Source organism: Poecilia latipinna, unplaced genomic scaffold (genome assembly GCF_001443285.1).
Source record: "Poecilia latipinna isolate Pla-1442-1.1 unplaced genomic scaffold, P_latipinna-1.0 Scaffold152, whole genome shotgun sequence".
Taxonomy (NCBI): Eukaryota; Metazoa; Chordata; class Actinopteri; order Cyprinodontiformes; family Poeciliidae; genus Poecilia; species Poecilia latipinna.
Genome location: NW_015112768.1, coordinates 319,244 through 345,043, shown reverse-complemented (window position 1 = coordinate 345,043; position 25,800 = coordinate 319,244). Strand labels below are relative to the sequence as shown.

Genomic DNA, 25,800 nt, shown 5'->3' with positions numbered 1-25,800 from the left:
AGCAGAAAAAAAATTGTGGCTCTGGTAGGTGGAGCACAGTCCCAGTCACAGGTCTTTTTTTTTTTTTTTTTTTTTTTTTTTTTTTTTTAAATAAAATTAATAAAAAAAAAATATGATTTGTGGCTGTTGCAGGCACAAGATGACATCCTGAATGGTTCCCACCCAGTATCTTTTGACAAAGCCTGTGAGTTTGGAGGCATCCAGGCCCAGATCCAGTTCGGACCTCACATAGAGCACAAACACAAGCCTGGATTCTTAGAGTGAGTATTTGACTTCATTTTGTGATTTACATGAGGATTCAAGATAAAAATAAAATGCTTAGAATTTTTTTAAAGATTGTGGAGAAACTGTATAACTCATCTTTGCTGCATTAATTACATCCTCTAATGTTTTTACTTTCTTTCAAAGTCTGAAAGAGTTCTTGCCCAAAGAGTACATAAAGCAACGAGGAGCTGAGAAGAAAATATTTCAGGTGTGTGAATTTCATCCTCGTTTTCAGTTTTCCTTTTATCTCAACAATGTCGTATAAGCAATAAATTCCTCTAAACAAAATTAAACCTGCAGGAACACAAAAACTGCGGCGAAATGACAGAGATCGAAGCAAAAGTGAAGTATGTCAAACTGGCACGGTCTTTGCGGACCTACGGCGTCTCCTTCTTCCTCGTCAAGGTGAGTCTGCAGTTTTGCACAAAATTCAGTGTTTTATGCTAAAAGATTCTGACGAGCTGCACGAAATACTATGAAATTGAAGCACAGAGTAAGAGAAGAAGTCGGTTGCAGGCAGTTCGTGGTGGTGCTGGAAGGAAACTACTGCTGTCTGTGCAGCAGAGGAGGTTTCAGAGTGAATACAGAGCGGTTGGAATGACTGACAGGTAGCAGGGCACAATGTGCAGGAATATGTTCATTAGACTGGCATCAGAATCCAAGTGAATCCAGCAGATTTCTACTACTATGCATAAAGACGATATTCTGCATTACATCACTTCAAATCTTTCTATTAGCTGAAATCTATTTTTTAAATCTTTTTGACTGTATTACTCTTACACAAATCAATATTTCACACAAAGAAGTTGTTTTTATCTCATCGTCAGATAGTTTGATCTCTAGAAATGAATTACAACGAGTAGGTATGAAGAATGAAATCACTTCCAACAGTAGAGCACATGTTACAGTTTCTGCTCTGCATTTGTATTCCTCCTAAAAATGCCACGGAAATCTAAAAGTGTCCTTAAACGTCTTGGTCCTCCACATGAATTCCCCTTGAACAGTTCAGCTCGGTATTTCCTTTTGTCTTTGAGTCTCTGGATCTTGAGTTTAATCCGGTGGAGCAGAAACGTCTCTGAAACAGCCCTGGAAAACTTCAGCCTGGCGGCTCCTTAACCTCTGACTCTCAGAGGCCCGCGGAGAGTTTACGGTCCCTGCAGGACTTCTGCACACCTCACCTCTTGGCCCTCACGTCACAGCCCATCACATTCCCTCGGTCCGCTCCCACCGGCTTCGCTTCCACAAGAGGCCTTTGCTCTTTTCCACACTGAAAACACAAAAGCTTTTGTGCATTTTCGAGAGGGTGTTTGCAATATGATATTGAAAGCTAAGAGAATTCAGGAAGAGATTTCAATAAGCTGATGTAAAGATAAGGACATACTTTTTTTTAAATTAATTTATTTTTTTTTTACTAATTGAGGCTAAGTTAATTTTTGTTTTTTGCATGAATTTCTGTCCCGTTTTCTGTCTGTAATCTGTCAACTAAACCTCATAAAGGTCTTTCGAACTTGTAATGGTTTAAATTGACTCTTTGTATTCATGACTCTTTAAATTCACTCAAACGATGTACATTCATTGTTGTCAAGAATGAAGTCGTTTCCATGATTGTGTGCCATAAAATTCCTGGGTTGAAACAGATGTTACTGCTTTTATGTCATGTTATAAATTTTAGCAACCGCATTTTGGATCTTTTACTTACTTTAATGATAAAATTGAACAGAAATGAATACATCCTTTTGCAACTTCACTCTGTTCTAATTTGCTAAGAGTCGTCTGTGTGTAATGCTTGAGGCTTAAATGTTCTCTATTGATGTGTTTGGCTGAAGTAAAGTCTCTCTTTTTTTATTACAGGAAAAGATGAAGAGCAAGAACAAGCTGGTGCCTCGGCTCCTGGGCATCACCAAGGAGTCGGTGATGAGAGTGGACGAGAAGACCAAAGATGTGGTTCAGGAATGGCCTCTCACTACGGTGAAGAGGTGGGCCGCGTCGCCCAAGAGCTTTACGCTGGTAAGACCGGCACACGCCCACCTTCTGTCCAGAGGCAGAAAGAGAAAAGCTGCACACACTATGGTACACATTTATCGCATAAATACTTTTTATAAGTCTGGAAAAGTAGTTAAATTATCTCTGTTATTTTCCAAGTCTGGATAAGAACTGGAAAAAAGAATGGAGTCTGGAAAAGGTTTGAGTTTCTACACTGCGACATATCGGGCAATCTGGAGGTAGATCTGAAATTATTTGACCTTGTTTTATATTTAGCTGACCTCTTTCAATAATTGATTTCCACATCAAAAATAAAGTTTGATCCATCTCATTATTTGCAGATAAATTCACACACACACACACACACACACACACACACACACACAATATGGAATTTTGAAGGTAGTTCATATTGTAGACCTTCATACAAATCTTTGGGATATTTTGTTTACAAAATAAGGTTTCAAAGATCACAAATTGGCTTAGAGGAGTATTTATTGAAAATCCAGTCTGGCTTTAGTACTTTAGATTGTAGTATGATGAACTAAATAGCGTGCAGTTACCAAAACCCAAAATTAAAATGGTACCTGCTGAATCGGATACCGTCTTGTTTTGCGATTTGTGAATCTTATTCATCAAAGTAAAGATTTTGTGCTCAAAAGCCCAGAGGATTATAAAGAAAACTGATGGAAATATGTTTAACTTCTAACTTAATATTGTAAATAAAAATAAAAAAAAAAATAAAAAAAACCTTATGAACCCTGATTCTGACTTTTCTGCCTTTGAGATTTTTTTTTTTTTACTTTTATGCTGTGTATTGCTCACCTTCTCATTCGTCTCCTTCAGTCCTCTGAACAAACTCTTTTCTCTTTGCTGCCAATAACTCTCCTTTGTGTCAGCACTCAGAGGTCCAGCCACTAAACACACAGCTTTAGTCTTGTAGGTGTGTTGGATCTCTGTTGCAGCTCGATTAACACAGCCTGTTGTGTGAAGGCTAATTTGCTGGAGTGCTTTTAACCATTTAGGCTGTCTGTATTGGTGTCACTGATTTAGAGGTTGTTTAGCTTCTCTCTATTTACCCTTTTGAATATTTTTATTTTTATTCTTTTTGTGGAAAGGTGCTAAAAATAAATGGAAGCTGCAGCCAAATCTTTCCTCATGGAAGCAGTTAGTTTTCCTGCATTAAGGTTTACCTCCAGAACGGCTCTCGGGTTAATCTGACTCTCTGCTGCAGCTTCATATCAGCCAACACAATGTGCGGTGCTCATCTGAGTCGAGCCGTCTCCATGGATTCACTTTAATCCTCCCAGAAAATCCTCAGCCTGTATACCGTACACGCTCTGCTTTCGGCTACTCCTTTTAACAATTACCCACAAATCGGATGTTTCACTCTGCGGATGCATTTCTGCAGGACTTTGGGGAGTACCAGGAGAGCTACTACTCAGTGCAGACCACCGAAGGGGAACAGATCTCCCAGCTCATCGCCGGTTATATTGATATCATCCTCAAAAAGGTGAGACATTCATCACAGGAGACCCCCTAATCCTGATGTTTCAGTATTCTCCTGAGAGCTACGTGTTTTCGGCTTTGCGGGTGATTGATGGAGACCGTGCCGCTCCGTCATGCCGCTGCAGTTAAATGAAAAGTAGCAGAGGAAGGCTGGCATCCTGTGGTGCTGGTATACAGCAGGAGCTCATTTCTTAAGCCTGAAATGTAACTATTTAAGTAAAATCGGAAATGTATATCTGGGTATCTGAATGTGTGATTTATTTTGTTTTTAAGACAAGTTGATTTGATCTCATCTTCATGATTTGCTGTCCTCCTTCCAACTGAACAGGGCTTAACTAAACCACAGTCTGATTTCCTGCTTTTCTGCTGTGTTTGCTTCTCTCCTGCAGAAGCAAAGCAAGGACCGCTTTGGATTGGAGGGTGATGAGGAGTCAACCATGCTGGAGGAATCGGTTTCCCCTAAAAAGTAATGGAAATCAGACCTTTTTGGTTCATGTTGGAAGCTTGGCTTGAAACTTGCCGTTTCTTTATCTATGCATTTTGTTGACTGATTTGAACAAAACGAAAAAACAAAGAATCGCTTTACTGTATTCTCTTTTTAAAACATACATGTCCCAGTTTGAAGAGGAACATTATGATGATGTTGAACACATAACCAGTACATAACAAAGCTATGCACACATCACTCAAACAAGCCACTACAACAGCTTTAACATCCATCTATCTACCTGGACGACATTTTGACACAGAGAACACATGCCTGGCATTTTTCATCCTTCTGTGGGAGGAACGTTGCCTCATTTAGCCTGAGGTGAAACTGTGTTTCTGTCCATTCTCAGCTGATAGTTTTCTTGCTTTCAGCTTTTTTTTGCAACATTTATACTTTTATGCACATTTTTTCCCCCCATCTCTGTGCTGATGCCAAAGGCAACATTCTGTAATACTGCAGAAACATTGCACACCCAACTTTGCAAGTCTGTTCTGCAGCAAAACAAACAAGCCTTTGTTTGCTGAAGGTGGAAAGATTTTTCCCTGTCGGTCTTTATTGTGTTTAAGGTCTTTGTGGCTAATGTGTAAAATCCAAACTAGCTCAGTGGGATGACGAACGTGTCCAGTTAAAAACATAATTCTAGAACAATCCATTTTGATGGTTTGCTTCTTTCAGAAAATGGTTTTAAAGGATTTAACTTGCAGAATTATTCATACTAAACAAGTGTTTGCCCGTTTTATTCCATTACGACCAGAAGCTTTATGTATCATCATGGGATTTTATGTGGTAGATAAACACAAGGCAGCTCATAAAATGTGAAATGGAAGTTAAATGGTGCATAGTCTCTCAAAATTGAACACATTAAAATCTAACAAATGTGCCTGGATTTGTATTGAGACTTCTAACTTTGAAAGCATTTGGCTGTGATGGACTCCATTAAAAGAGAAATCAGTTAGTCAATATATGTGTCATTTATTCTTAGTGTAGCTTATAAATGTAACTTTGTGGTTGTTACATGAAATTTGTGAGAAAGTCTGAGTAACAGTTTTGCATGGCACTTCAAAAAAACATTGCTATACAAGCATCGGCCTTCGACATCATTATGCTGCACGGCTGTCTGACTCGGTCCTGAGGATGCTCGTGTTGTACTCTTGCAGATCCACGATACTTCAGCAGCAGTTTAACCGTGTGGGTCAGGTGAACCAAAGCTCCGTGGCGTTGCCGGGGGTGATCCGCTCTGGCTCCATTGGCACCGAGTCGCTCAGCATGGGCACCATGCCGTCCCCTCAGCAGCAGATCACCATGGGTCAGATGCACCGTGGCCACATGCCTCCACTGGTACGACATTAGATGCTGTGTGGTGTCTTAAAGCGCTTAACTGATTTTTTTTTTTTTTTTGTTTATATTTCATTTCTCATTATTAGTTTGCAATATGCCACCTCAGGAGACTGAAAGCTAATTAACTTATCATGAATTGCTTGTATGCAGAGTTCGGCGCAGCAGGCTCTGATGGGAACCATCAACACCAGCATGCAAGCTGTTCAAAAAGCCCAAATAGACCTGGGAGAGGTTGACGACCTCCCACCGCTGGGGCAGGACATGGTAGAGTCACGCTCTCACACCCAAAGGAGCATTAAGTGTTTATTCACAGCAGCGACGAAACCTGCTGAATGAGCTCACGTCCCAAAAAAAAATGTCTGCCATCTCCGCTTTAGGCCTCCAAAGTGTGGATCCAGAACAAGATGGACGAATCGAAACACGAGATCCACTCGCAGGTTGACGCCATCACTGCAGGAACAGCTTCTGTTGTGAACCTCACAGCCGGTCAGCGCTTCTTGACTCAACAGAAATCATATTGGCTTTTTTTGTTGTTGTTTTTTGACTGTATCTCTAGCATCATTTCTGAAAACATGTTGTTTTTTTTGTTTTTTTTTAGGAAGTGCAATTTTTTGTTAAAAGCAATATCTGTCAACAGGCTTAACCCACATTTTTTACTAGTGCGTTTAAGGCATGGTGTGCTCTGTAGTAAAAATTATTTCATGGTGTGCTCTGCAGTTAAAATTATTTGGCCAGTTTGTTTGGGTAAAGTAGAACTTTTCCATCAGGCTGCTGTTTGCTAGAAGCCATGTAAAATCTAATAGTTCCCTCATATCCTGCTGTGGTTTGGAGAATGTGGGAGAAAGTGGCCTGGGAGCCTGCAAATCACTCCATCTCTGATTTTTTTTTTTTTTTCACTTTTTTTCCCCTCATATCTTTTGTCAACTGTAAGTTTGTACAAGGTCTCGCACAAACTCCCGACAAGTAAACGATTTTGCGCTTTCTTTTACATTTACCTCGTGTTGTCTTCCCGTATTTCCTCCCAGGTGATCCCACTGACACAGACTACACCGCTGTGGGCTGCGCCATCACCACCATTTCCTCCAACCTGACGGAAATGTCGAAGGGCGTGAAGCTGCTGGCCGCGCTGATGGAGGACGACGTGGGAGGAGGCAACGACCTGATGAAGGCTGCCAGGACGCTCGCAGGCGCCGTGTCCGACCTCCTGAAGGCCGTGGAGCCGACCTCCGGAGAGGTGAGAGATGGCATCCCAAACTTTCAGACTTGGATTGGGTTTCTTCTCTTCACTCGTACTTGGAATCTATCCTCTTCACGTCTTCATTAAAAGCACATTATCAGACTGGAGCTGTTTAATTTGCGGGAAACAGGCATCCCTTCTGATTTGAATTCAAGCAGCAAAACAGACTCCTCATCTGTTGTATTTCAGACCTGATGTCAAACAGCCAGCTAAAGGCTAATTAAATTTGTCGCCAAGCAGCTGCATCCCGAGACGACTCGTCTTCTCTTAATAATTCTGTCTCTCTGCTGGTCCAAATCCTAACCCAATTATATAAACATCCTCTTCTGCTTGCCTCCAGCTAACTGAAAATGTCCAGGGTGATCAAAATAAAGATTCAAGACCTCTTTAAATCATCAGTCCTGGAGCTGGTTTGAAATTACTGCAGGGGACAAATACTCGTTTTGCATTTTGATGCTTTTATCAAAGCCTGTTTGTGCATGTTTTAATCTTCAGTATTTGTCTTTCAGACAATTTTTAAAGCCACAAATGGTGAAATAAATGACAGTGATACTATTACAAACCAGGGTAGTAGAAGAGATTTAAATGCGACTCCAGGTGCTGATTGATCTTTTTTCTGTTTGTGTGACTTTAGACCAGACAAACGGTGCTGACCGCTGCAGGTAGCATCGGTCAGGCCAGTGGAGACCTCCTGCGACAGATCGGAGAGAATGAGACGGACGAGAGGTTCCAGGTAGCTCATCAGCTTTCGTTTTATCATTCTGCTATAGATGTATTATGAATGTGAAGAGAGAAAAAAGTTTATCAATGCACATATTATTTTCACCGATGTAGCTGAACACGATGCATGAAAAGTAAAAAAAAAAAAAGTTTTTTTTTTTTCTGCTTTACAAGAACATTTTCTGAAAGTGCTTGTGCAAATATTTGGTGATCTCTTACTTTTATCTGTGATTGCAGGACATCTTGATGAATTTGGCCAAAGCGGTGGCCAACGCGGCGGCCATGTTGGTGCTGAAGGCCAAGAACGTCGCCCAGGTTGCAGAGGACACGGTCCTGCAGAATCGGGTCATCGCTGCCGCCACACAGTGCGCCCTGTCCACCTCCCAACTTGTGGCTTGTGCAAAGGTACAAAAATGAACATTTTACAAACAGACCTCAATAAGTCAGAACATTATCTGTAAGTTAATTTGTTTTAGTAATTTGATTTTAAAAATTATGTAGATTCAGTATTTGGTGATTTTCTGTGTTTAAAATATGTTTTATTGGTGTTGTGTAACTTTTCAGAGAAGCTATATCTTGGGTTTTTATTAGCTGTAATGAATATCTGTGGTTAGCGAATTTACATTAAATGTGTCATTTTCTGGAATGAAATACTGAAATAAATTGGATTTCAAAGCTGTTCTAATTTAATGAGAAGCACATTTATACTGACATTACATAATATTAATAAACTCTGGGCAATTAAGTGAATTAAAGAAAACGAGCATGTTTAACTGTTGGAGATTTTTGTATTTATTTATTTATTTGAAAAATGAGTGTATGATGGTGCAGTTAAACACTGTGTGCTCTCATCATTTTGCTCCTTGCTAATCATACGGCCCACATGTGTGTAATCAGTGTAACTGCACTGCTGGCTTTGAGTCGGAACAGTTTCATTTATTAGCTGCAGTGTGCTGAGATTATCCCTGTCCAATCATTTTTTTTCTCCTTTTGGATCGTTGATTAGTTTCACTTTATGCTGAAAAAGTGGATCAAGATGATTTGAGGGTTCGATTAACATTAAAACGAGGATTTTCGACGTTTTAACAAGAGGAAAGTGATCCACTCGGTGATGATAATTTGTCCGCTGCTGGTGACAGAAGCTAAATATTTCTCAGTGACAGCTTTAATACTTTTAACCCTTTGGTTGTCTCAGGTGGTGAGTCCGACCATCAGCTCTCCGGTTTGTCAGGAGCAGTTGATTGAAGCCGGGAAACTGGTGGACCGCTCGGTGGAGAGCTGTGTCCAGGCCTGCCTCTCAGCCACGGAGGACGGGGAGCTGCTTAAACAGGTCAGCTTGATTCACCGACTGATATACAACAAATCTGTCGTTTTTACCTTTTTTTTTTCTTTTATTTCCTGAGGATTAGTTCTAATGTTAACATTACAGGTTACAATGGAGCACCTTTGTTTAATCGAACAGGAAGTTTGATTTGTTTAAAAAATACCAGAACTGGTGACGCTGGTCTTGTTTCCTGCAGGTGAGCGCAGCAGCAAGCATCGTGAGTCAGGCGCTGGCAGATCTTCTGCAACATGTCCGTCAGTACACCGCCAGGGGAGAGCCAATCGGGCGCTACGACCAGGCCACAGACACCATCATGACCGTCACGGAGAGCATCTTCACCTCCATGGGAGACGCAGGTGAGCCTGAAACAGTCATAAACCAGCAGCAAGATGCTGTAAAATAAACTAAAACTGTGCACATTTCATGTGTAAAATTATTCCCTGTTTTTTTTTTTTTACATACACATGAAAAATGAAGCCAAACTGGTCAGGCCATAGGGGGCGACGCGTGACTCAGCGGTAGAGCGAACGCACCATTTGGAGAGGTTACAGTACCCAAAAAAAATAAAAAATGATACAGTTAGGCTATGTGTGGGAAATATATGTCTGAGTTCTGAGTATAATTTCTGATATTTATATTTTTTTAATTAATGCAGCAATTATTATTATTTTTTAATTCTTGCTGGGGAAAAAAAAATCTTCAAACACAATACTCCTATTTTCAATGCTCTTCACAGGGAAAGGTGCTTCTTTTAGATGCATTTGATCCATAAATATGCATAAACATCTTTATTTTTCCCACATGGATTCTCTGTATTAACTGAAAGATTTTGATTGTTTAATCTATGTCTGTGTACATTCAGAAGATTCACCAAGTTTTCCACTAAGAAAGGGCCATCTGAGCTCTTGGTTAGTAGTTTCTGAAGATGCCTTGTTGTGGCTGTAGTCCCATCCCGGCCCGTCTTCTCCTCAGCTTTGCTGACACAGTGATGTGTTTGAAGTGACTGCTGTCAGCTGAAAGCACAGAGAAAAGCTGACAGTCATGTTAACAAGTCTGACAGTAGAAAAGGACCAGAGGGAAGGAAGAAGATGCACAAAGAATGTTGTTGGCCTGGAGGTCAAACAAGGAAACGGATCGACCCAATAAGAGAAGTGGGATATCTGATATCTGCTGCAGACTGTCGGATTGAAACCACCTCCTCCGTCCCGCCTGATGGTGAAAGAGAGAGACGGCAACTTTAAAAGATTACAGCAGACTGGAACTTTTTGATACTTTAATTATTTACTTCTGCTTAGGTTCTATAGAGAACCTATGTGGAACTGTGAAGGCTAGATTAAGGGACACGAGATCCAACAGTAGAGATGAACTGGAGGCCGCTGCTAAGCAGCCTGGACTTCCTCTAAACCTCAGCCGAACTGCAGACTGGTTGCTTCCACGTCAGGCCGCATCGGAGCAGTGATTCATGCAAAACGAGCCCCTGGGAACCGTCAGGCGCATCTTTAGTACATTATATAGACACCGTTTTCTGTAGGACAATTTTTCTGTATTAAAATACGTGTTTTTATTGGTCTTGTGTGAAGTCGGAGAAACAGCGTTTTGGTTTTCATTTGCTACAAACTAGATTTATCAAACTCACTCTGGCAAAAAAAAAAAAAAAAAAAATCACTGTTTGTAATAACTCAGTATAAGTGCCACTTTTATAATTGAATTGCCGAAATAAATGTGCTTTTTAATGACATTCAAATCAATTTAGATGTTCCAGTGGTTTAGAGGATTTGTTGTAAATTAGATTGTTTTCAGCTACAAATTTGACTATATTAATTATAATAGAACCATAATGAAAATCTCTGCATTTTGTACCTCAAAAAGTCTCCTGCTACATGTAGCTGATTAACAGGAGCCATGGTGGCAACAGAAAGGCCTTAAAAAAAAAACAAAGAAGATGGTTTTAGACTTTTGTTAGACAGTGACTCAATGCATAATGTGTCCAGTGTTGTCAGTTGTTTGTGGTCAGCTATGTGTAAAGTTTTGAAGCAGGCACAAACAAAAGGAAACGGTTGTGAAAGTGCAGGAAGACATCAGAACACTCAGATAGCCCAAGAAAACGTAGTCATTGGAAAAGGGAGGGATTGGGCCCAGGAAAACTGGATTCAGATTCAGAAAACTTAACATTAAACATTAACGCTTCAGTTTAAGAAACTGGTACTGTGTGGTTGTTGTGATCACATCTTCTGCACTCAGTCTCTTTCCTCATCTCCATTCATGTTTGTCTGTGTCGCCATGCAGGAGAGATGGTTCGGCAGGCTCGGGTTTTGGCTCAGGCTACCTCAGACCTGGTGAATGCCATGAGGTCCGACGCTGAGGTCGAGGTGGACGTGGACAACTCCAAGAAGCTGCTGGCAGCCGCCAAACTGCTGGCAGACGCCACTGCAAGGATGGTGGAGGCAGCAAAGGTGAGCAGACAGTTACGTCTTGTTTTTTGTGGCAAGTAGATGTAACGTTAAAATAGATGGAACAAATGCAGGGGGGAAAAAAAGTATGTTTTGTGACTTCAGATTGTTTTAAAAATCATGAACTGAAATGGTTATTTATTGATGTGTGTCCACTTCAGAAATGTCTCGAGGTTGAAACGCTTTTCTACGGCTTTCATTCTACATTGCAGAATGTTTTCAAGGCCATCTTAGCGACTAATAGGTTGATGACAGGGGTGGCATTTTTCAAAACCGGGGAAACGGCTGCTCTCTGCTTATCTGGTGACCTTTTCTAAGACAGCAGGGAAAAAAAACGCAGAACCAGGAGCCACAGCGGTAATGTGGTGTGAAAAATGGGACACGTAGGTGCAGAAGTCTGCTTTGTCCTGTTGGTGGCTTCTCAGTTTCTTGATAAAAGATGACATTTAAAGCATCTGCAGGTTCAAAATCAAAGCATTGTATAAAAAGACTTTTTTTTTAACATTTATTTATGAATTTGTTTGTTTTGCTTGGCAGCTTTCATTTGTTTTCCTCATTTTTCAGGTCTGGATGGATATAGAAAAATATCCATTTGATTTTTTTTTTTTTTGCTTCCACCTTTTTAACTACAGGACAAAAGTCTATTAATGCCTACTTGTCACATTATTTCATATTGATTTGACATGATTTATCTTTGATCTACTCATCTGTATTTTTGTTTCAATCTATTGACTTTTACATTAAGGCTCAATACTTTTTCTGGTGGAACCTACAGTCAAGCGTTCAATATTGTTCAAGAAGATTCAAGCTTAATTATTTTTCCCCACATAACCAAGATGTGCAAAAGTTTGCATTAAAATCAAATCTTTGAAAGTGTGGATATTTATCATGAAATATGGTGGGTCTGGTTGCCATGCAGTGTCAGATTTTGCTGCTCAAACCACATATGTTCCCATTTATTATTTCCAATGAAAATGTGACAGCATATGTAAATAAAATCATCATTATTCTACTTAGCTATTATCGTCTCTTCATAAACGAATGTTAACCTTTGCAGAGGCAGACTTTTTGCTGGGAAATGGCACTTTGCTGTATATAGACATTTTAGCACTGAATTATTGATAAAAAGCAATAATTCGATGTTCAGTCAATACAGAAATAAGCTGAGTCAGTACAGGATTTTTGTCACTCTGCTTTTTATTACATCTCATATTTTTAGAGCAGCGAGTTTAAAAGTAAAAGAAGTGTTTCCTCAGACTTGTCTCCCTCGCTGCTCCATCCATCTGCTCTCTCCTCACATCAGTCTCATTATCTGTCGACAGGATTGCTCGCCGATATTAATAACGCTCCTCTTCCTCCACGGAAATGAAATGATGCCCTCCAGCTGGTTTGGAGAGTTTGATGCCAGATTTCCCACCATCACAGCTGTATATTTAGTTGTGTTAATGAAGGCCGAGGCCCACAGTTGATTTGGCAACTAATTATTAATTTGATTCACTTCATTAATTTCTCTGTGTTGGCTTTTAAAAATTGTCAGGCCAAGATATGCTGTATTCACTTTTAGCAGACATGTACTTTTGCAAGGTTTTTTTTTTTTTTTTCAATCAGGACCTTTGACTTCAATTTAGATGTTTGTTGTTTTTTTTTTTTTAATGCTACAGCTTGTCAAACAATAAAACATGGAAATCTTGTCATCGTTTGCAGAAAATTTAATAATTACCCTAATGATTTGTTTCTATGCAAAGCCATGTTCCCAGTTGTTAACTTAATAGCCGGAGGCTTTTTCTACAGCAGCAGGAAGCTTTCTAAGTGTTAGCTTTCAAAAACTCAGCAATCTGCTCTCTTGAATAAAAAAAGAAAAACACAGAGAGCAAAAGGAAAGAGCTCTTTAATATAAACGGATATTAAATTTGACTATCGGCAAAGGGATTATGAATGAGTAATCTCTCCCACCACTCTGACCTCAGCTCATCCTTTAGAAATCAGATGCATGTAAATACATTTGATTATCATTAAAAAGTCAGCTTAAGGGTTTCAGGAAAAAAAGGAAATATTTAATAGATATTCTATATACAACATAATATTTGCTTTTCACAATTTCTGATCTACTAAAATTAGATCAATGATTTTAGCACTTGGTTGTGCAAAATATGCACTTAGCACTTGGTGGGGCTTTTTAGCTTGAATTAATGCACGAATATTTCACAGTAATAAAGACTGGTTATCCCTGTTGTTTATGCAGTTTTTTCTTTCACTTAACTTTCCCATTTAAATGCTTGGATACAGCACTAAACCGTCTTCCCTATGCTTACGTAACCTCACAATTCTGTATTAAAAATGAATCTTATTTAATTATCTAATTGGTCTCATTTAATATTCACATTAGTAGAGAAACTGAAATCAGGCTTTTCCTTAGCTGTGAGTCATAATCATCAATACAAAGCAAATTAATCCTTGAAATGCATCGGTCTGTATATAATAAATCTATATTGCATATAAACTTCCCTTTTTGATAATCTGATTTACTAAGTTGCACATTGGTGTCCCATGGTGTGTGTTTTCAGGGTGCAGCGGCGTACCCAGAGAACGAGGACCAGCAGCAGAGGCTGAGGGAGGCTGCTGAGGGCCTGCGGGTGGCCACCAACGCTGCGGCTCAGAACGCCATCAAGAAGAAACTCATCAACAGGCTGGAGGTTAGCGAGGCGAAATCAACCTCGAAAACGGACGCATATCTGTCTTACCAAATTATTTTAGTTGTATATGTTTTTTTTTTCATATAATTACAAATATGATTTTTGAACAAACTGTTGGTATTTAAATTTTTCTGATCTAGTATTTTCTGCAGATTTGCCTTTTGCATGTTGAATTCTCTGCTACATACCATTACTTTGGTGTAATGTTCAACTTCATAGTTTTTAGTTACAGTTTCTATTCTTATGTTTAGTCACTTTTATGCATGCATGCATTATACTTCCCGTTTTAGAAATGAAGCAACATAGGAATGCTTTGAAATAGAAAAATAAGAAGGAATGTTTCTATAGTTCTTTATCCCGAAAGCATGTATTCTGGGGAAAATGCATAAATATTTAGGTTTTCTCTTGAAAAACAAATATCATGTTTTCTAAGACTTTCACACTGAATATTTAGTGACAGAGCTGGGAAACTGCAGTGTTAATACAGGTGTCTGCTTTTTGATTGCATTTTGAACGTGAATATTTTGTATTATCTCCTCAGAATGCTGCCAAGCAAGCTGCGGCTGCAGCCACACAGACCATCGCTGCCGCTCAGAACGCTGCCGTCTCCAACAAGAACACAGCAGCTCACCAGCAGCTGGTGCAGAGCTGCAAGGTGAGGATTAGAGCAAACAGACGAGTGCCTTTATGGCATCTGTTTTTTTTTGTTTTTTTAATAAGTCTCCTTCAAACCTTTTATTAGCTCTTTGATCTGCCCGCTTGAGTTTTTATAAAGTCATATAACAGGATTTTAACTGCAGTATTGATTGTGTTTGTGTGGCCACAGGCTGTCGCAGACCACATCCCCCAGCTTGTCCAGGGAGTCCGAGGCAGCCAGGCCAAACCAGAGGACCTGAGTGCCCAGTTGGCCCTTATCATAGCCAGCCAGAACTTCCTGCAGGTACAGCATCCTACGGCCTCAGCGCTCCTAACTTTACCTTCCTAAGGACCTCTGGAAACTTCATATTCCCAAACTCTTCCCCAAATAACTTCAGTCCCACATTAGGAACCAGGCTGAAATTATTAATAGTGCTTCTGTCATGGGAGGTCCCGTTAAAGTAGGCCTGTAACCTCTTTTTTGTTTAAAGAAACCTTAATGGTGTTGTCATCTTAATGCTTCAGGGCTGCATGAGGCGAAACTTCTGAAAACGAAATGAGCACAATGCGAGACTATCTCATTCAAGCAAAAATCTTTTCAGTGAGCATTTCTTTAGTTGGAATCGGGGAAAATAAATGCATCTGCTTTTCATTCTGCAGCCTGGTAGTAAGATGGTGACCTCGGCCAAGTCATCTGTTCCTACGGTGACCGATCAGGCCGCGGCCATGCAACTGGGTCAGTGTGCCAAAAACCTGGCCACCTGCCTGGCTGAGCTCAGGACATCTGCACAGAAGGTAGAGCAAAGAGGAACTCGCCAAAACACCACAGCTTAATCCTGCCAGCAAAAACACAACTGAAACCTTCAATTAACTGAAGCATTTGCATTTACAAATGACACATTTTAAAATGTCGGAGCGTCTCGACGCACAGCAGCACATGATTGCCGGAGCTGTATTGGAAGGCTGAATATTCTCTTCCAGGCTCATGAAGCTTGCGGTCCCATGGAGATCGACTCGGCGCTCACCGCCATCCAGACCCTGAGAAGCGAACTGCAAGACGCGAAGCTGGCTGCAGTGAACACCCAGCTCAAACCTCTGCCTGGAGAGTCGGTACGAGACGTTCTCGGCCCAAGAAGAGATGTTCAAGGGGGATTTTCCTCCAAACACAAACCCCCTGCCCCCTGCACTTGGCTCACTTTTTTTTTTTACTTCCACCTTTCTTCTTGTTTTAGTTGGAGAAATGTGCTCAGGATCTGGGCAGCACCTCAAAGGCAGTGGGATCCTCCATGGCTCAGCTGCTTACATGTGCAGCTCAAGGAAATGAACATTACACTGGTTGGTTCTGCAAAATGGACACTTTTTTTGTAGCCAGACAATAATGCTACAAACGTACCTGCTATCTCACTTAGAAGACATGCATCCTGTGGTGACGCATGCTGCTGTTGGGTGAATCTGTTTCCAGGAATCGCTGCCAGAGAGACGGCCCAGGCCTTGAAGACCCTCGCCCAGGCGGCACGAGGCGTCGCTGCTTCCACCACGGACCCCAAGGCGGCCGCCGCCATGCTGGACTCGGCCCGAGACGTCATGGAGGGCTCGGCTCTTCTGATCCACGAGGCCAAGCAGGCGCTGATGTCCGACGGAGACGCCGAGAGTCAGCAGAGGCTGGCGCAGGTGAGAAGGTTCGGGTTTTACTCCGGGAACTTGTCTTATTTTATTTTAAAAAATTGCATTTTCCAAGAAAATGATGCCTTTCAATATTTAAAAAAATGAATATTTTGAGTTTATAAGAATCTTCAGGCTCTTTATCTGGTTTTATTTTGCTGCTGATTGTTTTGTTTTGTTTGTTTTTTTTTCTTTTCTTTTCTGTGTTGCCTGACTCATGAACATCACGAGCAGATTTTTAGCTAAGCCAGGTCACCTCCTCTTACCTCTGTAAACCCTGTGTTGTGATCCTGCTGTGCGTTCCAGGTGGCCAAAGCCGTCTCTCACTCCCTGAATAACTGCGTCAACTGTCTGCCTGGCCAGAAGGACGTGGACATGGCTCTGAAGAGCATCGGTGAGGCCAGCAAGAAACTTCTGATTGAAACCGTGAGTCAACATCCCACTTATTGTTTGTTTATGTATTTTTCCCCACTGCAATAAATGATAATATCAGGAACAGCTTCCATGTTGCTAAAATTTCACTCTCTTTCTGGGGTTTGATCTAAAAAAAAAAAAAACTATAATAAATCTCTCCCTTGCGTGCCCTGCTCAGATCCCTCCGGCCTCCAAGTCGTTTCAGGAAGCCCAGAATGATCTGACTCAGACGGCAGCAGACCTGAACCAGTCGGCAGGCGAGGTGGTCCACGCCTCCAGAAGCTCCAGCAACCAGCTGGCTTCAGCCTCTGGAAAGTTCAGCCAGGACTTTGATGAGTTTCTGGATGCTGGCATAGAAATGGCTGGGCACACACAGGTTGGATTTACTGAAAATCAGCAGCTCCCCCAATTATGTCCAACTTCTCATAATTTCTCAGTCTGATTATTGCCGTCGATGATGTTGCCGTTTCAGAAAAAGGATGACCAGGTGCAAGTGATTGGAAACCTGAAAAACATCTCCATGGCTTCCAGTAAATTGTTGCTGGCTGCTAAAAGTCTGTCTGTGGACCCTGCAGCTGCAAACGCTAAAAACCTGCTCGCTGCTGCAGCAAGGTAGGACAACTAGACACAAAGAGTCCTTTGCAAAGACTAATTTTTTTGTATTCTGTAATTTTACTACTCCAGGAAAAATTTAGCCCGCTTTTCAACACCTTTTTACAATAATTGACTTTGTTGAACCACTTTTTGTTGCATTCATATTCTCTTCCAGCTTTTCACATCTAGACATTTATACATTTTTGTCATTGCTCTTATCAACAAAGCCTAACCTCATTTAGTGACTCTTTTCTGCCACGCACCGTCACATGTAAGTGAAAACATTTCAATTTTGACTCATCAAACCAAAGTGCATTCTTCCACATATTTGTGTCCCCTATGTAGCTTTTACAAACTACATAACGTATCAGCTTGCTTTTTCAAAATTAAATAACTTTGCTCCTTTTTTAAGATGGCCAGATTTATAGAGTGTACCACTAAAAACCTAGTAACAGAATCTCCCATCTGAGCTTTCAATATCTGCAGGTCATCCAGATTTACTATGTGCCTCTTTACGAGACTCGGCCACACAGAGGAGGTGCATTTACTGACTAGGTTACTTGTGAATGCAATTGAATACATTCTTTATTATTTAGAGGCATCACATTAATAATGCGCACCACTCTTAACAGAATTTTTGAAATGATCTAAGACTTAAAATCCTCCACAAAACATTAAAGTTTGTGGTTGGAACCCGACTGAAGGTGTAAATGTTATGTTTGTGGGGAGTAAATACTTTTTTTTAAGTTCCATTATATTCAAAACTGAAAGATGGAGCAGACGCCGTGAGTCTAGAGACACTCAAACTTGATCCAAGGATCTAAATGCTTCTGCACTGGAAGTAAATGAAAAGCTGGAGAAACTAAACTAGCCCTTTTTTCTTGTTCCAAAGAAAAAAGGGATAAAAAGACATTGAAAGCAAAATTTATGCTTTACAATTCCATGAAATTAAATTTATACTTCCTATATGTGCTCATGAAACATGCAACACTAATAATTGTACTCCTTTGATGATTGTTTTTGTGTTCATTTTGTTTTTCAGGGCTGTGACTGACAGCATTAACCAGCTGATCACGCTGTGTACCCAGCAGGCGCCCGGCCAGAAGGAGTGCGACAACGCCCTCAGAGAGTTGGAGGTAAATCCATTAGTTTCTGATTATTTGCTTGTCTTTCTCTTTTATGTAGGAATAGGAGTCACTCATTCTGTCCTGCTAATTTGTTCACCAGGCTGTCAGAGGAATGCTGGACAACCCCAGCGAGCCGGTCAGCGACCTCTCGTACTTTGACTGCATTGAGAGTGTGATGGAGAACTCCAAGGTAGGCCGCTATGCCCAGCAGCCTGAAGATCAGATCACTGCTTTGCCCTGCCGCGGCCTAATCATTGGTCCCCCTCCTGCTGCTGCTTTGTTCAGGTCCTGGGAGAGTCCATGGCCGGCATTTCTCAGAACTGTAAGACCGGGGATGTGCCTGCGTTTGGAGACTGCGTTGGCTCCGCCTCCAAAGCCCTCTGTGGCCTCACTGAAGCTGCAGCACAGGTACAGAGTGGAGAAGCTGCTGTGTGTGTATCCAGGTGATTGTGACTAACGGTTGTGTGTGTTTTTCTCAGGCCTCCTACCTGGTGGGCGTATCGGACCCCAACAGTCAGGCCGGACACCAGGGGTTGGTGGATCCCATCCAGTTTGCCAGGGCCAACCAGGCTATCCAGATGGCCTGTCAGAACCTAGTGGACCCACAGAGCAGCCCCTCCCAGGTGCACAGATATACATGCAAATCTTTGAACTATCAGTGATTTCATAACAACTGCTTCATAGCACTTTTTAAAAGATATTTTGTAACAAAAATCTGCATTTTTCTGTCTACATTTTTCATCCATCTTGACCTGAAACATGCTGGTGGTTTTATAGCATATTTTTTAATATATATTTTTGGCTTTGGTGATTATACTTTTGCTGTGTTTGTGAAAATGATAAGAAAAGTGACCCAACTTGTTTTTCGTGTGCAAACCTTTCACTGATTTGTATTCAAATGGCCGTCCTCCTTATATGAAAGTCTAATATTGATATTTCTCATTATCAGCTGATTTTTTCTTTTATCTCCCTGAGTACAGTTAGCCTAAAGCTTGAAAGAGATGCTTCTTAATATAAAAGTACTTATCTTTTCTTTTCCTCACACTTCCATACAAGACCCTAGTTGCCATTTTATTGCTGAGCGGAGTTTCAATGATTTATTTTAACATTTATACTTTATTTTTTATTTGTTTTTGTAAAAGGCAGGATGTTTTTGTACCTGCTTTGTTTTAAATCTATAACTGTGTTTATAATACAACAGGTGCTGTCTGCAGCCACAATCGTTGCAAAGCACACCTCAGCATTGTGCAACGCCTGCCGTCTGGCCTCCTCCAAGACCACCAACCCAGTTGCTAAAAGGCACTTTGTACAGTCTGCCAAGGAGGTGGCTAATACCACTGCCAACCTGGTCAAAACCATCAAGGTAGGTCAGAACCGGCATTCCGCAGTGCATAGTAACAATAATTTAGTTGAAATAGCTTCGAATCACATTTTTTTGACCTTGATTTATTTTCCAAAAATAAGACGTTTCTTCTCAATAATTTTGCGACCGGTCTTAATGTTCTCTCCGTTTCTTGAGATCCGACCCACTGATCGAGCTTTTGACTGGTTCTGTTCCGTTTTCAAAGGCTCTAGACGGCGATTTCTCAGAGGAGAACAGGAACAGGTGTCGGGTCGCCACCGCTCCGCTCATCGAAGCCGTGGAGAACCTGACGACGTTCGCCTCCAACCCTGAGTTTGCCAGCGTCCCGGCTAAAATCAGCAACGAGGTGTGTCCACGAGAACATCTGGAGCCACTGTTTACACCTTTGTGGTGAAACAGAGGAGTGTGGAACGCATTCAGGTCTTTCTAATTTACTTAAAAAGCATGTTTTCCCCTTAAAGGGCTCAGCAGCTCAGGAGCCCATCCTCCACTCGGCACGCTCCATGCTCGACAGCTCCACCCACCTGCTCAAAACGGCACGTTCATTGGTTATCAACCCCAAGGACCCGCCCACTTGGTCCGTTCTGGCTGGTCACTCTCGCACCGTCTCCGACTCCATCAAGGGTCTCATCACAGCCATCCGGTTAGTGAGGGAGGGATTATTCAGGTCTTATGCATCATGTTTACGTTGATTTCTATGCAGAGATGTAGATGTTAAAATTGCAAAACTAGATCTAAAACACACAAGGTGACATGTTTATTTCTGTTCATTTTGATCAGGATTGGTTACAGCTAATCGAAAGTTCTTATAAAAATAGAACATCACATAAGTGTGATTAAAAACACATTGCTTTGTTGTGGCCTGCATCATTATGGACTTCTGCTTACTTGACATTTGAAACTAACGCACAGTCTTCAGAGTGCTGCCTCCAAACATATGAATGGAAAGTTAAGTGGAAGGCAAAAGTGTGGCAGAGGCATGGAATCCATGCTGCTCAGGGTCCATTATGGAGTTTCCAGAGTCTGTAATGATCTGTGTCATCTGCTGGTAATGAAACGCGGTCAGCCGTGTTTCATTAAGTCTAAATCTCTGCAGCTGTCTGTCAGGAAGCATTAATGCAGTTCATGCTTCCCTCTGCTGATTAGATTTATAGAAATGATTTATAGAAATGCTGATTTTAACTTTCAGAGAGTCCTAGTGCCTGATGACACTTCAAAGCTGCCAAAACCACCTGATTGTCGAATTATAGGGTTCCTTTACCTTTAAGTAGTCATACTTTTTTTTTAATATATCAATGTGTGCATAATGAATCCTTATGATCTTCAGGTTGAACTGAATGAATTAAAACATATTTTGATTATATCCCTATTTATTAAAATTCACTTCAAAGGATGTTGAACTTGCTCAGCCAAGATTAAGGATTAAAATTGTCTTTATACAGTCACGCGTGATGACATCTTTGCAGGTTTAATTTTGTCTTTCACACTTTTTTTGCTCCTGACCTTGTTCAGAAAACAGTGATCCCGCAGAGGGACTCGGCCCCCAACAACAGGCGCTCTGAATTTTGAGGCGTTCTTCTCTTTCCCAGAACATCTGCAAATTAGCATTCACACACAGCCAGCCAGCTTAGCGTCTCTTTCAGTTCTGCTGCTCTTATCGCAGGCTTCCTCATGGACTGCAAATTCACCACTGGGACTTCGGCCCATGCCTTTAATGGGATTCTATGATCTTCTGCGGTGCTGGCGAATACAAATGGCAAAGGACCTCTCTGTCCTGCAGAGGTCGATCTCATAACATTGTTCGTCTCATTAAACACAAAGATGAGGTTTTCTGGTAGATTTCCTCACTGTCCCAAGACGGGGCCAAATTGATGCTTACCAGACTTAATCTGCCCAAGAGGCCAGAGCCGCAGACGACTAAATCACCTTCCCATCTTGATTTTCTTGCACAAAGAAAATGTTTTAAAAATATATCTGCTTTTCTCTTCTATCGTCCTGTCCTTTTCATTTTTATTAATCTCAGATAGGCCTGTCGCAATAAACGATAAATCAATTAATCGCACGATAAATTAAACCTATCGACCTCATTTTATTTATCGGCTTTATCGTCTCTTCCTGCCTTTTTTCTTTCTCTTGATGACACTGAATGAAAAAAAGGCTCAGCTCCGGTGCTCTCCACTGACCCTCCCATCCTCATTTCCTTAGTGTAATGTCCAGCTCACACTACACGAGTTGTCGGCCCATTTTCAAAACCTGAGAGACACATCAGCCGACAGTGATTGTGCCGTGTGGTGTCCAGCCACCTGGGCACAAAATAATGGCTGCAAATCCAGTTAACTAATTTTAATATCAGGCATTAATCAATGCTTTACTAGAATCTACCTGTGATGCATATGGCTAGAGTCAGCGTAAAGAAGTCCTGACTGAATGAAAATCATTATAACCTATTTATGTCACATTAACAAAGAACAGCTGAAAAGTTACCGGGTTTATCAACTGCGGTAGCAATTTGGCTCCAACTCCTCTCCTTGTCATTTCTATATTCTTTGCACAAAATGTTGAATAAACATTAATGTTGTTTCCACATATCATCACCAATGTCCGCTGGACTTCGGGTTGCGCCGTGTCAGCTGTTTGGGATTCCCCTCCGTAATTTACCCCTCAGAAATCACGGAGGAGAATCCGTGCTTTCTGATTGGCTACCTGTCACATTCAGCGTTAAGCTCCCAGTCGGGGAAAACCCCTGATTTAGATTGGAGCGGCCACAACGATCTACCGTAACACACCACACACTGCAGGATGATCGGATACGAAATCACCAGCGACAATGTTAGATCAGCCAACGATCTAAGATTGTCATACGGAGAAAATAAGGGCAATGAATCGTGTAGTGTGAACTACTGCATTAGGTAGTCGGATGTGCCCATCTTCTCTATTTAAATCTAGTGATTACTGAACGGAATTATAGTATACAGACTTCTGCACTCTTTTGGTTGAATGCAGTATTTATTTCCACTTTGGCTTTATGTTGTTTACTTTTTATTAAAGTACGTTTTTTGGTAATGGAGACTGAGAATCCATTTTATTTTTGTTTCTGGTTGTTTTGTTTATTTAGTTTATCAGTTCCAGTGTTATGTGTTCTTTTAAAAATAAAGTGCATCTATCTATGGCAGGAAATCGCATGCATTAGTCATTTCCATTAAATCAGTGTCAAAAGGTCTTGAAACAATATTATCGTTTATCGGAATAATTTTTTAGACAATTAATCGTCCAGCAAAATTTGTTATTGTGACAGGCCTAATCTCAGAGTATTTCATTGCTTTTGGTTCTTAACCCTTTTTTTTTTTTGTCTGGTTTTCAGAGACAAGGCACCTGGCCAGCGGGAGTGCGACTCGTCGATTGATAACATTAACAGATGCATCCGAGACATTGAGCAGGCCTCTCTGGCCGCCGTCAGCCAGAACCTCCCCAGCAGGGACGACATCTCACTGGAGGTGAGCGGCTGAGACGAGACAATCTTATCACAATGTTCTGATCCCATTAGATCCTTCTGCTGAATGTTTGAGCCAAGAGAATGCAAAAATCTTCACGTTTCTCCTTTGCATCTTTGTTTTACGTTGCTCCCTGACGGCTTGTTTACACAAACCAATACATTTTAGTCAAATCAAATCGAATAAAGCTACTTAACTTCTTTTAATTCCTTGTTCAGGCGCTACAGGAGCAGCTGACCTCTGCTGTGCAGGAAATTGGTTACTTGATTGACCCTGTTTCAACAGCTGCCAGAGGCGAAGCTTCCCAACTAGGACACAAGGTATGTGGGCCAGGGACGGTAATCACAATGATGGAGCAACAGAGTGCTGTGATTTTAGTTTTTTTTATATATGTTCTCTTAAAATGTGACAAAATTATGGAAATGACCAAAACTTCGGATGCCTTTCAATACGAGTTGCAAGGTCAGACTTATCTTAGACAGGCTCAGAGTGGGGCAAGGCCATAAAAAGCCATTTTTAACATCCATTTTTTTTATTTTAAACTTATATTTATTGATTTACATTCTTTATCTTCAGTTTGAACATGTCATTTTGATTTTAACATTTTACCGAGAGGGTGTTTAGTTTTGACTTACTGATTGAATGCATTCACACATCTAAAACTAAAACGGAGCCGTTTCAAAAGTTTTAGAGTTTTTGACTTAAATTTCATAGTCAGGTTAAACTGGATCTGTGATCCTTTAAGCACAATAGACTTCTGAACTGAAACAGAGTCTTCAGCTGGAAGCTGAACACATACACGTCTTAAACGGAAAACGTGTACGAGCTCCGTAAAAGGTTTGCTGCACGCTTGAGGGAAAGAAAGTTAGAAAGTCATGTTTAGCTTCAAGTGTAATTGAGTCTTCTGCTCACAGAACTTGTATATTTCTGTGTGTTTTTCCCCATCAGGTTACCCAGCTGGCGGGCTACTTTGAACCTCTCATCAAGGCTTCTGTGGGTGTCGCCTCCAAGCTCAGTGACCACCAGCAGCAGATGACTTTCCTGGACCAAACAAAGACGCTGGCTGAGTCTGCACTGCAGATGCTCTATGCTGCAAAGGAGGGTGGAGGAAATCCAAAGGCAAGAACATCTTTTTTTTTTTTTATCCTCTATGTTTTGTTTAAACTAATTCTGCCCATCAGCTGAGATGATCTAAGAAGTCGCCAGCAGGATATTTAACCGTCTCCGCTGGTACTTGTGTGATAACTTGGTAGGCGGCCCACACCCACGATGCCATTGCGGAGGCAGCTCAGCTCATGAAGGAGGCAGTGGACGACATGATGGTGACGCTGAACGAGGCGGCCAGTGAGGTGGGCATGGTGGGAGGAATGGTGGAGTCCATCGCTGAGGCCATGGCCAAGGTAAGTTCATCAGGGTGGGGAAATTTTAACTCCACAGTGAATAAATGGAAACTCTCTCACTCTTGTATTTAAACTCAAACAAACCCATTAGCCCATTTAGTTTCTGTTTTTTGTTTGTTTGTTTTTACAAGAAATGTTTGCTGCTATTGCTTCCTAACTGTATAGTGCCTTGGAAAGTATTACCACCCTTTGGCCTTATGTGAAATAAGTCATGTTACACCCCAAAACTTTAGGATATTTGACATAATCAAAATGAAAGGAAAATTAGACACCACGTTTTACTTTTCTTCACATAAACATCTCTTTCCAGTTTTGACTGACTGAACAGTTCTCCAGGAGACAACCTCACTGATTTAAAAGTTTTTCTCTCTGATGTGATTTGCAGGTCTTTGTGATTCTGGTTCTGTAACGACCCACTGAGGCCTTTACAGAACATTTATAGGTTGACTTTTTCTATCACATAAATTCCCCTGAAAAGACATAAACACCTGTGGTTGTCATGTGACAAAATGTCTGAGGGCTCGAGGTGTGTTGATGCTTTTGCAGTAATCTAGAATTAATTATTGTATAATAATATACGTTTCAGAATTTATTCTATTAAAAAGCTTGTTGGTTTTTTTAGCTTGTCACTTCATGTTCGCAGCATAATGACTGCAACCTTTGTTTTGTTGAAGTGCACTTAAATAATTCAGTGGGGGGGAAATTAACTGTTGATGTATCCATCCTTAAACAAAGCCAGGCTTTTTTTTTCTAACAGCCAAACTGTTGGCAAAAATATAAAGTGCAAAGAAAGTCAGGAACCTTTTTACCCTGATAACAGGTGAGGAATAACATTATCACTTAGGCAACAATGCATCAGATGTGTGATCTCACCAGAGAGAATGACGTGTTTGAATTCATTTAACGTCGTGGATTATTTATAAAATGATTAGTTGTAGCTCTGCATTTTCAGCATTCGGGAGTCTATTTGCCTGCGTGACCTTCAGCGCAGTTGATTAAACTTGGATAATCAATCTGTATAATGGCTTGTTGTCCTCTGTGATTCGAGCAGAGCTCATTTGAAGCTTTTTCTCATGAACTCAGTCACTTATTCGAGGCTTCAGAT

At 41.0% G+C, this 25,800-nt stretch overlaps 1 protein-coding gene across 3 annotated transcripts in view; it reads left to right on the top strand.

Annotated features, from left to right (window-relative positions):
- tln2a (talin 2a) overlaps nucleotides 1-25,800 on the top strand; it is a 91,267-nt gene that overhangs the window by 54,348 nt on the left and 11,119 nt on the right. For all 3 annotated transcript variants that reach the window (XM_015029396.1, XM_015029395.1, XM_015029397.1), the window contains 36 exons: nucleotides 133-260; nucleotides 409-472; nucleotides 565-669; nucleotides 2,116-2,271; nucleotides 3,659-3,760; nucleotides 4,146-4,222; nucleotides 5,404-5,584; nucleotides 5,735-5,848; nucleotides 5,962-6,070; nucleotides 6,610-6,818; nucleotides 7,456-7,554; nucleotides 7,779-7,946; nucleotides 8,737-8,871; nucleotides 9,062-9,221; nucleotides 11,152-11,318; nucleotides 13,880-14,008; nucleotides 14,550-14,663; nucleotides 14,835-14,948; nucleotides 15,305-15,439; nucleotides 15,626-15,754; nucleotides 15,877-15,979; nucleotides 16,107-16,315; nucleotides 16,613-16,732; nucleotides 16,899-17,096; nucleotides 17,193-17,332; nucleotides 18,357-18,450; nucleotides 18,542-18,631; nucleotides 18,727-18,849; nucleotides 18,921-19,064; nucleotides 19,643-19,804; nucleotides 20,010-20,150; nucleotides 20,266-20,447; nucleotides 23,166-23,298; nucleotides 23,514-23,615; nucleotides 24,244-24,414; nucleotides 24,549-24,695. In XM_015029396.1, coding sequence (XP_014884882.1) covers nucleotides 133-260; nucleotides 409-472; nucleotides 565-669; nucleotides 2,116-2,271; nucleotides 3,659-3,760; nucleotides 4,146-4,222; nucleotides 5,404-5,584; nucleotides 5,735-5,848; nucleotides 5,962-6,070; nucleotides 6,610-6,818; nucleotides 7,456-7,554; nucleotides 7,779-7,946; nucleotides 8,737-8,871; nucleotides 9,062-9,221; nucleotides 11,152-11,318; nucleotides 13,880-14,008; nucleotides 14,550-14,663; nucleotides 14,835-14,948; nucleotides 15,305-15,439; nucleotides 15,626-15,754; nucleotides 15,877-15,979; nucleotides 16,107-16,315; nucleotides 16,613-16,732; nucleotides 16,899-17,096; nucleotides 17,193-17,332; nucleotides 18,357-18,450; nucleotides 18,542-18,631; nucleotides 18,727-18,849; nucleotides 18,921-19,064; nucleotides 19,643-19,804; nucleotides 20,010-20,150; nucleotides 20,266-20,447; nucleotides 23,166-23,298; nucleotides 23,514-23,615; nucleotides 24,244-24,414; nucleotides 24,549-24,695 — 4,854 coding nt within the window. The remainder of the gene's footprint in view (nucleotides 1-132; nucleotides 261-408; nucleotides 473-564; nucleotides 670-2,115; nucleotides 2,272-3,658; nucleotides 3,761-4,145; nucleotides 4,223-5,403; nucleotides 5,585-5,734; nucleotides 5,849-5,961; nucleotides 6,071-6,609; nucleotides 6,819-7,455; nucleotides 7,555-7,778; nucleotides 7,947-8,736; nucleotides 8,872-9,061; nucleotides 9,222-11,151; nucleotides 11,319-13,879; nucleotides 14,009-14,549; nucleotides 14,664-14,834; nucleotides 14,949-15,304; nucleotides 15,440-15,625; nucleotides 15,755-15,876; nucleotides 15,980-16,106; nucleotides 16,316-16,612; nucleotides 16,733-16,898; nucleotides 17,097-17,192; nucleotides 17,333-18,356; nucleotides 18,451-18,541; nucleotides 18,632-18,726; nucleotides 18,850-18,920; nucleotides 19,065-19,642; nucleotides 19,805-20,009; nucleotides 20,151-20,265; nucleotides 20,448-23,165; nucleotides 23,299-23,513; nucleotides 23,616-24,243; nucleotides 24,415-24,548; nucleotides 24,696-25,800) is intronic.